The sequence below is a fragment of the Danio rerio genome, chromosome 11 (genome assembly GCF_049306965.1).
Source record: "Danio rerio strain Tuebingen ecotype United States chromosome 11, GRCz12tu, whole genome shotgun sequence".
In the NCBI taxonomy this organism is placed as follows: Eukaryota; Metazoa; Chordata; class Actinopteri; order Cypriniformes; family Danionidae; genus Danio; species Danio rerio.
The window spans coordinates 29,741,804-29,754,590 of record NC_133186.1 but is presented as its reverse complement, the minus strand read 5'-3'; the positions used below and the strand labels follow the sequence as shown (position 1 = coordinate 29,754,590).

The following is a 12,787-nucleotide window of genomic DNA, read 5'->3' as shown; positions in this document are numbered from 1 at the left end:
TCTCCTAAAATGTCTGGGATTCAGCTTTCACTTTCCAAAGCTTGTATGCGTTTTTGCATTACTACTTTAAATACTACTTTCCACTTACTTCACAGCTGACAGTATGCACAGCCGCAAGACAGAGAGAAAAAGTAAACAATAGATTACTTAACCTATAAAAACACCACTTAGAAATAGTTTACTATATGGTTGAAGGAGATGGAAAATGACTGGTCTAAACTGGCTGCAAAATATTTGTACACCATAATTAATGGTTAATCAACGCATTTACCTTATTTAAATAAGCTTTAATCTTTAAATTAAGTTTTAATCTTGTAATTATTTCAATTTTCAGAGATATTCGGTTTTTATTTCTTTGTGGGAAGCACTGATATCTATATTTTGATATAATGTTTGACATATTAAAATACTATTTTTTTTATTATTCTTTAAAATATAATACAATTTTGTATGACCCCATACTCTTATGCACATTTTAATGAGTAAGGATTAGTTGATTCTTATGCATATTTTTTACATAAAAAGATCTGATAATTTGCTATGGACATCTTTGACACCTATATTTGCAAGCATTTATCTTTTTTTTTAATTAAGAAGTTTTTACGAAGGAAGATTTGAAGGAATTACAATATACAGATATTAACTTGTTCATCAAAATTGATCTCACTAAAGTCATGTGACAATAATTTGGCCTCAAGTATTGCTTCATAAGCACAGTTTTCACAATATTCATATTTATAATATAAATAAAACATGGATCTGGGATGCAAACACATCTATTTACACATTACCTGTCACATCAGTTCTGCAAAAAGGACACACATCACCTCTAAGTGTTCATCTCCATCCTCATAGCTTCCCATCATCCGACTCACTTCCTAAAACTCGAATCGCTTCTCATTCCCACTGACACTTGGAGTAATGTACATGTGTGTTGTGTATTTCTTATTGATGGACTTACAGTCAGCCACCTGCATCCCCCAGCACACAGGAGGCCATCCAGGGCATGTTGTCCATGGCTAACCTGCAGTCTTCGGACTCTTGCCTGCAACCCTTCTGGAGCAATAGCCAAGCTAAGAACAACTCGCACAGCAGCGCAGCCAGCAAGAAGCCAAGCGGTGCGGCCGGAGCAGGAGGGAACAGCAAACGACCTGCCAAACGCTTGCCCAAAAAGACCCAAAAGAGCAGCAGCGTGGACAGTTCGGACATGTTCGATGATGACCAGGACCATCTGGAGGCTTGCTTTAAGGACTCGGATTATGGTAAGTACTTGGTTCACCCACAACATTTTGGCTGTCTTCTAAAGAACACAGAAAATGCTCTGAAAAATCTCATTGTTTTTGTTTATGTAATGTAAATTAGGGCTGTTGTTGTAGAGCTCGCAAGAGTAATTGTTAAAAGATTGCAATCTAGATTTAGACTTTTTTTTGCGTTTGATCAGTGTGATTAAAGTCTGTTTGTGTTGCATCTGAAACTGAGAATGCAGTTTACATGTATGGTATTTAAACTATAGTCTTCAATATTCACAGTAACGTTATTTGCATTTATAAATTCTTATATCACAGATGTACTAGTTCTAGATACGATGTTACAACTGTCTATGTTAGAGGTAGAGGCAACAAGTGACTGTCCCTGAAAATGTATTTTTTCTTGAATAATTTGTTTGGAGATTTAGTCAAAAATGATGATTCATCCAGTAATACAGCCAGTGCAGTCGTATACCTCATTTACATAGTGCAGGGGTGCCCAAACCTTTTCCTATAAAAGGCCAAAAACAAAACTAGATTGAGGCTAGTGGCCGAAGGTAAATATAGATGCCATGGGTACATCCGAATTTATTTAATAGTATTTGAAATTAGCTAGAAAACTTTGCCTTGTATTAACTAAAGCAGTATACATTTTTTACGTCTTTATAATAAACTTATTACAGTAATAACCATCCCATTTATAACAGAATGAAGTTTTGCTAGAAATTACAACCTCTGTTAAAATCATTGGCCCCAACCCTGCCCATCATTTATACTCCTTTCTCAGATGGGATGTTGGGCCAAACCAAAGGCTACAAACGGGCCAACTTTGGCCCGCAGGCCCTAGTTTGGGCATCTCTGACATATTGTGATGTTTTTTCCATCAATTTAAATCACAAATGGTCACTAATTGCTGATTTTAACAGGGTTTAAAACATTTCAAGCTTTTCCACTTTCAGTCACTTCCAGGGGTAGTAAAAACACAAGCAATGATTGTGACTGTTTTCATAGTGTAAAAATGCACATGGTCAAATGCAGTTGAATGCAAACAGATCACCTACTCTCCACTTACTGACCTAATGTGATCATTATGGGATGTGAAGAGAGAAGGCACCAAAACAAGGTATTCACACTTCACTGTGTCGAACCAAAACATACTGATGCCAATGTAAAGCGTGATGAAAATGAGGATGAAACCCAATCACATGTTGTCATAAGAGTAATTATTAGACTGCAGCAATTCACATGGTTTCTTTTAAATAACTTATTTTAAAACTATTTTTTGTTGTTGTCTTTGTTACAATCGACTCTAATACCATTAAACATCTTCTGTATAACGTTTTAAAGGATACCTGTAATTGTTTTTAATGATTTGATCTTTTTTACGAATGGTAAATTTGTGGTATTTTTTTCTATGATTTTTTTTTTTTATTAATTTTTTTAGTGTGTATTTTTGTGCAACCGTCTTGACCAGGTCTCACTGGAAGAAGAGATAGTACTGTCTCAATGTAATCTCCTGGCTAAATAAAGAAAAAGAAAAAATAAATAAATAAATAATGCAGCTATACATTTAGGTACTGAGAATTATTAATTAACTTTATGTATTTGCTACATGGTTAGGGTTAGGTTAAGGGTTAGTTACATGTGGCATTGCAATGTGGTGCGGTGGATCAGTGGTTAGCACTGTTGCCTCAGAGCAAAAAGGTTGCTGGTTTGAGTCCCAGAAGGACTAGGAGCCTTTCTGTGTGGAGTTTGCATGTTCTCCAGTTCCAGGCATTTTAACAATTTAGTTTAATTGAATAAACTAAAATTGTTCACATTGTGTGGATGGGAGTGTCTGTTTTTTCCCAGCACTGAGGGTTGTACTCTCAGTACTGGGTGGTGGCAGGAAGAATATCCACTGTGTAAAATAATTGCCAGATAAATTTCCGATTAGCGAATGTGTAAAAAAAAGACACCATAAAATAAAATGTCAGTATAAAATAAAGTTATACTAATTTATGCAGCTTTAAAGAATTGTTCAACAAAAAATGTACTCACCTTTTATTTTTATCAAACCAGTTTGAGTTTCTTTCTTCTGGTAAATAGAAAAAAGAAAGCTGTAAACATTGAACTATTTGTTTTTCCTACTATGAAAGGCAATGGTTACAGGTTTTCAGCTTCATTTCTTATCTTCTCATGTGTACAACATCTTCATAACAGAATAAAGAGATTCATAAAGGTTTATAACCACTCAAGGGTGACTAAATAGTGAGTATATTAAATAGGGAGTATACTATCCCTTTAATGGGACCATGTTGGACCCTCAACATTTGGAAGAAATAAAGTCATCCAGTTTTGGAATGACAAGAAAGTAAATAATGACAGATTCTTCACTTGTGTCCGAACTATCCCTTTAAGAAGCCATTTGGAGAACAGATTCCAGTTCTCTCATACCTTCATCTTGAATAGCTTGTTTGCACTATTATCAAGACCAATTAGTTCCTCTGAGACAATTTGTCAAGGATGTTTCATGACGACTTGGAATTGCCATGCAGGTGCCCTTAGAGCAAAGCAAAACAGTGTAAATCTGCGCTATCAACATTCTGATTAGAGTTTGATTTGAACTTAAGGGTTCTCATTCACTGCAAACTGACAGCAGTGTTTACTCTCAGCAAGAACTTTTCAAGCCCTCCTTTCTGAGTGGTCCCTTTTATAGCTTTTGTGAACCCTTTCCAAGAACAGCAAGACCATTAGAAGCCTGTTAATAATCCATTAGCATGAGTTTTAAACTGTTGTTTTAAATGCTTTTTGATCTGATACCCTAATTAGTCATTACTAGCACGCACATTCCCCTTCAGACTCACACTAAGAGAGCGTTATATCAAGAGCACTTGCATTCCTCCTTTCTCTAAACATTTTTTTTCTTGGTTCTGATCATTTAATTGTTGGAAATTGCGTGTTCTTGAGTGGTTGACTTCAAAGAAACTTAGGTGCATGCAGAGCAAAGAACAGCTGCCGTGCATCTGTGTCACGCTAACATCCCATCCAATGGGAAAATACTTAGCGCTGTAGTTTATGGAGTGCAAAAACAGGGTGGTTTTTCATGTTTGAGCTGTGTGTTTAAAATGTAGTGCACTTTGATATTGCGCATTTTATTAAGTGATCTTTCAAAGACTATGAGAAGCCAAATCAACAGTGCCATGTATAGAGTAACAGACTTTCCTTTTTTAATCTAGTATTTCCCCTGTTTGTTTCCAGTTTATCCGTCTCTGGAATCAGAGGAGGATAACCCCATTTTCAAATCAAGATCGAAAAAAAGGAAAAATACAGACGACACTCCATACAGTCCAACAGGTAGTATGATACCTGCAGTTTCAAGTAGGACACTGACTGTTATGTAGAGGTAATCATGTGGGATTATATTCATGATTGTCACTATGTTCATGAGTATTTATTCACTTTTGCAGCTCGAGTTGGGCCCACTGTGCCGCGGCAAGAGAGACCAGCTCGGGAAGGGGCACGTGTGGCATCTATAGAGACAGGACTGGCAGCCGCAGCAGCTAAATTGTCGCATCAGGTTAATGCTTTACGTTCGTTATGAAGCAGTTATTTCAAATACTAAATATCTATAGGTTAGCTTCAAAGCAACTGATATTATGAAATGGTGACGCAATTACAATGGTGATCTATTCTGCCATTGATGCATTTGTAGTAACATGAACCAATATTATGAAATGGTGAGGCAATTAAAATGGTGATCTATTCTACTATTGTTGAGTTTGTATTAACATGAACCGATATTATGAAATGGTGAGGCAATTACAATCGTGATCTATTCTGCCATTGTTGAGTTTGTAGTAACATGAACCGATATTATGAAATGGTGACGCAACTACAATGGCAATTTATTCTGGCATTGTTGAGTTAGTAGTAACATGAACTGATATTATGAAATGGTGAGGCAATTACAATGGCAATTTATTAACATGAACTGATATTATGAAATGGTGACGTAACTACAAGGGTGATTTATTCTGCCATTGTTGAGTTTGTAGTAACATGAACCGATAATATGAAATGGTGACACATTTACATTGGCGATCTATTCTGCCATTGTTGCGTTTGTAGTAATGTGAACTGATATTATGAAATGGTGACATAATAAAAATGGCAATTTATTCTGCCATTGTTAAGTTTGTAGTAACATGAACCAATATTATGAAATGGTGGTGCAATTACAATGGCGATCTATTTTGCCATTGTTGAGTTTGTTCATACATTACTATTTTCGTTCTTTTTTCACACAATCACGAGTGTTTTCATGTCACCATTTTCAGTCCATTTTGCCCAAACTCTCTTTATCTGCTTTGAGATTGGGCCACTTAAAGTCTTGGCCTGATGAGTTCCTAAGGCATCATCTGATTTTTGCGAGTGTGTTGCATTCGTTACCTGGAACTCAAAACTTATCAAATGGAAGAAGAAATTCGTCATGTTTACAATTAGCAAATTGTCATGCTCAATTAAATGCTTGGTTTTCAAAAGTATGCCACTTTATGTCTTTAAAGTACATCTAAGAACATGTGAAGGGACCACAATACTACATTTTTTTTTGTCTCTAAACATGACGCTGAACAAAACTAACTGCAATTGGTTCAATAATATGTCAGTCAGATGGCTTCTGGAGGGTTATTGGCCATTGAAAAATGTTTAGTTAAGGCTGGTGCTATAGGAGATTAGGCCACTACCCAGCAGGCACAGGACGTTAACATGATGTCAGATTGGCGTTGTACCCCAATGTCGTGGGGAGGTGGCATTTTGTTTGGAAATGAAAATCGGGTTCACGTCAGAACCCAATGTCAGGCTAACGTCAGTGTCCAACTTAAAATCAAACAATTATCAACGTCTATTGATGTTACATCTTGACGTTGTGTTGATGTTACCACTATGATGTCTATCAAAGGTTGGATTTTGGTTGCCATACCTGACAAATAAATTTCAGTATTAGATGTCAATATGACGTTGGTTTAAGATGTTGGCTCGATGTTGGATTTTGGTCACTTTCCAACACAACCTAAATTAACCAAAAATCAACGTCATTTGATGTCAATAATGAACGTCAAAATAACGTTCTTAGATGCTGGCTAGACATTGAATTTTGATCACTTGATGTAACGACCTTAATGTAACCTAATATTAACAACTTATGATTTTGTGTATCTGCTAGGTAATAACATGCATTCAAAAATGCAATATTCAATTGTCAAATAATTTTTGGGGGACTTTTTAATGTTTTCTTATTAATTTGTAATCATGATCAGAGTATTAGTATCTACTATTAATGCTGTTCTAATATTTAAAACGATAATCACAATTTGGCCAAAGTGTAGCCCTAAAAACAAGCACATCCAGCCTAATTGAATTTAAATCACAATCTTAATTATGCGTTTACAAATACAGCCCTAGCAAATAATGCATAAAACTATATCATTGTTTTCCTTTACTAAAGAGTCCAAATGTCTATTTTGAAATCCTGCTGAATGTAAGGTCACACATTTGATGTATTGACCATTTAAATTTTGAACTCCTTTAATCCAAGTACATGATGCTCTTTGGATCATTTCCAAATCACCCTGCAGAACCCAATCATCTGGTTTTGGAGAAACTTCTAGAGGTCGAGTGTCATTACACCAAAGAGATGAACTCAAGAATTTTGAATCCTTTCTAATAGCCTCTACTTTTATAGAAAACATCTGTAAAAGCAATTTCGCCAAATGCCTCTACTAACTCCATTTTACTACAGGAGGAGCAGAAGATCAAGAAGAAGAAAAAGAGCGCCAAAAAGAAGCCCATAGTTGCAGAGGAGTCTCACAAACTCTCTCATGACAGCAGCTCTCCAGAACCCACTCCAGACTCCGAGAGCAACATGGCTGATCACGAATACAGCACTGGAACGGGCAAAAGCGCCGGCGGCTCGCAACCCATGGCCCCCGGAGTCTTCCTCAGCCACAGACGGCCTTCATCATCATCGTCATCTCAGAACGCCTCATCAGTCCCGCCAGCAAAAGTCGAACGAGGGAACTCGACAGATTCCAAAGGTGATTTCAGCATAAATGTTAATAGCGTTTTCTGTGATGAGTATTAAAGCAGAAACATAACAATAAAACTAATAGTAATCATCATACTTCCACAGATGATTTCAAAATTAAGAATCAGAATTATTTCTATAATTGAGATTTTCTAAAACGTTATGTTTAAATATGCAAATGAGGCATTGCATTAGGAAATATGCGCTAATTTGCATATGTTTCTAGTAGAGCTGCACAATATATCGTTTCAGCATTAATATCACAAAATGCCAATCTGCAATGTTGAGTTGGGACTGTAATTAACCAGATTTTTTTAGATCTGCATGTGACTATGCAAGATTTTAAGCGAATTTAAACCATTTGGGCACTAGAAATTATCAAATGTGTGGCTTTAACAAAGAATAATTGCATTGAATTATTTCAAGAATAAAGACTATAATAGTCAACTTTGACTGGATCACAAAAGTTTTTTCAAATTGTCCTGAGACGAGAACGGATGTTTTATGAAAGATTTTAGTGTTATTTTACATTTGATCTTTTCATTTCTGTGCCTCAACACTGTTAGGCTCTCCAGAGAACCATAAAGCACTGTTTGTTTAATTTGTATCTTTGTTTTTACTAATTTATGCTTGTAATATGTTTATTATATTATATTTTATGTCATATTTTGTCATATTGTGAAATTCTATTCATATTACAATACATATTGCAGAAAAACAAAATATCACAACGTCAGTTTTTTTCCAGTATTGTGCAGCCCTAGTTTGTAGCACAAAAATCGAAACACTGGATGAAGTCAGGTTTAGGCCTACTAAAGTAAAATTTTAACATTTTAAATTTGGGGACTCTAATAAGTCAGGAAATACTGCAAAGAGCCAGAAAGAGAATACTTTTTTATAATTGTAGAATAAAACAGTTTTTATAATCAGAAAAAATATGTATAAATATATTCCTTTGTAATAAGCTTGATTATACTGATATGGATAAAACTATATAATTTGATATAAAGTGCAGCTGATTTATCACTCCATTAAGGAGAAAAAATCACTCATTTCGCGTAAATAGCCTTAAAAACTTGATACACATTGATAAAGTGCAATAAAGTAGTGTCTCATCTTAAAGGAACAGTTCACCCAGAGAGAGAGAGAGAGAGAGAGATTTGAGTTTATTGCCTCATCAGCTTCTCTAGCTTTGTCATGACAAACAGATCAAGTTTACCACATTTTATAAATATCACTTTTTTTATTATTCTAAAAATATTTTAACAATTAAAAGTCGTCCACAGCAATAAATAATACGTAAGATAAAATACATAAATATTAATAATTATACTAATATAGAAGATAACAATCTAAAACAGTTTTTTAGGATTTACATTTGATAAAAATTTTCACCCAAACAAAACTATTCATTTATTCACCCTTAAGTGCTACACGAGACTCTTTCCTCTGTTGAACACAAAAGAATATATTCTGAAGAATGGTGGATTACATTTTTATTTGCCAGACAAATTGTACAAAACTACAAGTATCCCATACATTTTGAAATAAAATCATTGAGAATAAAAACACAATAAAGCCCTGGGCTTGTTTCCATTGTGGTCCTTGCTGTTTAAAACAAAGTATGGCTGCAAAATACAGTTAATGTATAAAACAAACAGTACCTCCACATTTATAAACAGGAACAAAATTATTCACAATACAAAACATAAAATAAAATCATCATCCACCATGCAAACTAACTATCCTCATCAAACAACCATCTTTTGATTGTTTTTTGAACTACCTTAAGTCTTTTATTTCCTTGATAGATTTTAGTCATTTGTTCTACATGAGTGCACTTCAGGCATGGGCAGGTATAAGATTCTGACGGAATGATAACCTTGGATAAAAAGATCATGGTTTCAAGGTATCACAGTATTGTGTTTACTGCTGTAAAATCATTTTATTTAAATGTCTTAGTAAAAAACAGCAACATTTGTCCTCCTTTAACACAATTTATATGACCTTTTAGCAAATATTTATAATATTTTGGAACAGTAAATGTGTATAATTACAATAAATCATTGACTTCTACTATCTTCATTGACTTAAAAAACACAGATTTCATTACAACATATTAAGAAAACTACTTAAAAACCCTTTACATATGCCTCAGAAAGGGTATAACAAGAAATAGTTATAAATTTGTTAGAAATAGTTAGCAATTGACATCCTTTATAGGAAAAAAAAATATGCTATGAAAGTAAATGGCTACTGAGGTTCCAACATTCTTTATAGTATCTTCTTTTGTGTTCAACTGAAAGAAACTCAACTAAAAATGAGCTGAAATATTTCTCCTTTAATAGAACCTTCTGTGATGAATATGCATTCATGTTTAAAGGTTTGTTTACTTTGCACTGTTCGTAATGGATTGACGCAGCTGTGGTGTAATAATGCATTGATACACAGTGTTTTTGCACATGCTAACCATTTCACTTCATCTCGCTCTCAGCCAAGAGGCTAAAGAAAGGAATGGCCACCGCCAAACAGAGACTTGGAAAAATCTTAAAGATTCACCGTAATGGCAAACTCCTACTGTAACACGGACAATGAGGGCGACTCAGACTTTCTCCTGATGTTTATGGACCCTCGGACTGATCCCTCCCTCTCTCCCTCCATGCGACTGAAACAGACGGGAGGACGCGGAGTAAAAAAATCATAACGGATCCCACAAGTTTTCAATTTCTAAGAAGAACATAGCTCAGATAGGTTTTTGCCTCTTCTTTTACTTTATAACTTTCAGATATAAAAAAATGTACAGAATACCTGCTATTAATATTTTGTAAGAAGATTTTTGTCTTGTTTTACTACGGCTATCAGTTTTATCAGGGGTTGCTAATATATTATAAGATACATAGCAGTCATTCCAAGATAAAGAAAGTATCCCCTGCATGTATTCCAGTTGCATGCATTATAATTTCGAAGGGGGAAGAGTTTGCTGGAAGGTTGCACACGGAAAGTTCATTACTGCTTTTTGGATGTGGCTTATCATTCATTTTTTTAAACAACTATTTTTAAACATATGATGATATTTAATAACTTCCCGGGTGATTTTGATTTAGATTTTTACCCTTTTAAGTTTTCTTAAACAAAAGAGATGAACAGACAACACAAAAAACACGGCTAAATAAAAAGAGTACTTTTCTGTTTGCAAAGCACTATCACAGATGATATTTATTGACTTAATATAATTTTTCATGTCATAGGTAGATTTGAAAAAGCCAGAAGGCACTTACAAAACATCAGTGAAGCACAAATAGGAATTAGTAAAGCGGCTTTATGTTGTTATTCTTATTTTATTTACTAACATAGGAAAAGAAATATGATTTTGTGATGAAAAAACGTCGATTTTTATATATTGACGGATTATTAAACACACATATCAATATCAAACCATATTTCCAGTAAGTTTCATGTCTGAAATATTTAATTTCAGCCATACAAAAGTTACATTTTATTTATATTTATATATATATTTTTTTAGACATTGATACTACAATCAATCGCATGTCATCCTGTTTTTCGCATTATGTTATTGTTTGACAATGTAGCTCTTATTACAGTTCCATACGAAACACTCGGCCCAAACAAAAACAGACAAGGTAACACTACATCAATGGGATCTCCAGCACTGATGATAAGCCTCATCCAGGACATTTCACTACATGGGGATACTTTCTGTCTTCTGTTTGTTTCACAGGCAGCACCAGTTACCCTAGAATGAAATATGCATTTATATTGCTTCACAGTACAGTATGTAGAATGTAGCCTGTATATAGCTTTTTAAATGACTACTTTTTGTATCCTTTTTTTTCCTCCTTAATACTTCATTATACATTTTTACTAGTTTTTGCTAATTACAGACGGAAAAATATATATAAAGATATAGAAATAGTCAGTACGTTTAAAATTAAATGTTTTCGTTTGACACAGAATACCAGATTTGATTTAATCATTTCTTTTTTTTTTTTTTTTTTACAATTGTTTTGTTTCATTCTGTTACATTAGACAAAAGGTGTTGCCTGGAGAACAAAATAAACAGTGTAACATTTATTCTCATATGGCCTTACATGCATAAAACCATGTGTATTATGATTCATTTATGATGGGGAGAAGAGAGAGAATAAAATCAAGTTTCTACGACCAGCCTGACATTTGAGCTAAAATACCCCTGATGGATTTTAAAGTTATTTTACTAGCACCTTGTGAAGTGTTTTCTGTGTCAGTGATGTAATTTATTAATGTTTGTAGCCTTTTATACTTGTATAATTCTTAAGAGGTTTTCTTTGAAATATTTTATCAGTCTGTGAGCCCCTTAGGACACTTCTATCATTAACATTGGGCAATAGTTCCTTTTATTTTTTGTCTTAGCAAAACCATATGTCTTTATCGTCTTCATCAAATCAAGTGCAACTGCTCATCAATACGAAATGTTACATCGTTATTATTATTATTATTAAGCAGCTATTTTAAAGATCCATTCTATCATGCCATGAGTTTTATTTTTGGTAATAGAGTATGTACATTCTTAACCAGGTTTACTGTGCTCATAAATTGCAGTGTTTTAGTTACCAATGTAAATCTTGTATCCACCTTTCCCAATCGAAACACTCAGAATCTTTGTCAATGGAACTATTTCAGGTTTTTATTTGTACAAAATGTGTGTTGCTTTGTTGTGGTTTATTTTTATATGTTCAAACAATTAAATGCATCCACTGTTTCATGGCAGTGAATGATACTTTTGTAGTCGTGCACTCTGTTTTTTTTGACTCACAAAATCGGTTTTAAATGAACACACTTGCTGCTTGTTGTTAACCAGGACTGTGGATTGAGAACATTTTTCACAATAATCGCAAAATAAGTGCATTGCATAATTGCTAAATGTATCAAGTAGACATTTACAAGGTTTTACAGCTACAATACAATGGTAAGTCACAGTTATTCACTTAATTCGTTTAAGGTGTTACTTTCAGCAGTGAAGTAAACAGCTCTTTTATATGAACGATTGATTCACTTGATTTGTTCAAAATGCAGATTCATTCTTAAACTCAAGTGTGCCTTGATCAGAGACTCACAGCAGTTCTGATGTGGCTTTATAGTTGATATTGACAAAAGCAGACCATAAAAACTAGCCTTAGGAATAAATATTTTTAATTTAAAACATTATGGTGGGCAAACTTTTAGGCTAGTATGGTCATGACTTTTTATGTCTTTTGTGGTATTTAATTGGTATTTCAATATGTTTACAGAGCATTTACTGCAGCTCCAGAACAGCTGTCTTTAAATATGTTTGAAACAACATGAAAGCTGTGGCAGCATTTACGTCTATTGCTGAAATATGTCGACATTTCTGTATTTATTCAATTTTATTTTTTTGTATTAAAATGAAAATATCAAATTATTTAGATTGCTATTAAATAAGAAACTCAAG

General features: G+C 34.0%; 1 protein-coding gene across 3 annotated transcripts in view; it reads left to right on the top strand.

Annotated features, from left to right (window-relative positions):
• The window catches only part of phf2 (PHD finger protein 2), a 58,027-nt gene extending 45,925 nt beyond the window's left edge, over nt 1-12,102 (top strand). Inside the window, exons 18-22 of one of the 3 annotated variants that reach the window (XM_005169292.6) lie at nt 985-1,262; nt 4,488-4,583; nt 4,697-4,806; nt 7,030-7,324; nt 9,809-12,102. In XM_005169292.6, coding sequence (XP_005169349.2) covers nt 985-1,262; nt 4,488-4,583; nt 4,697-4,806; nt 7,030-7,324; nt 9,809-9,897 — 868 coding nt within the window. In that variant the 3' untranslated portion in view covers nt 9,898-12,102. 3 annotated transcript variants of the gene reach the window in all.
• Nucleotides 12,103-12,787: the final 685 nt, after the last annotated feature.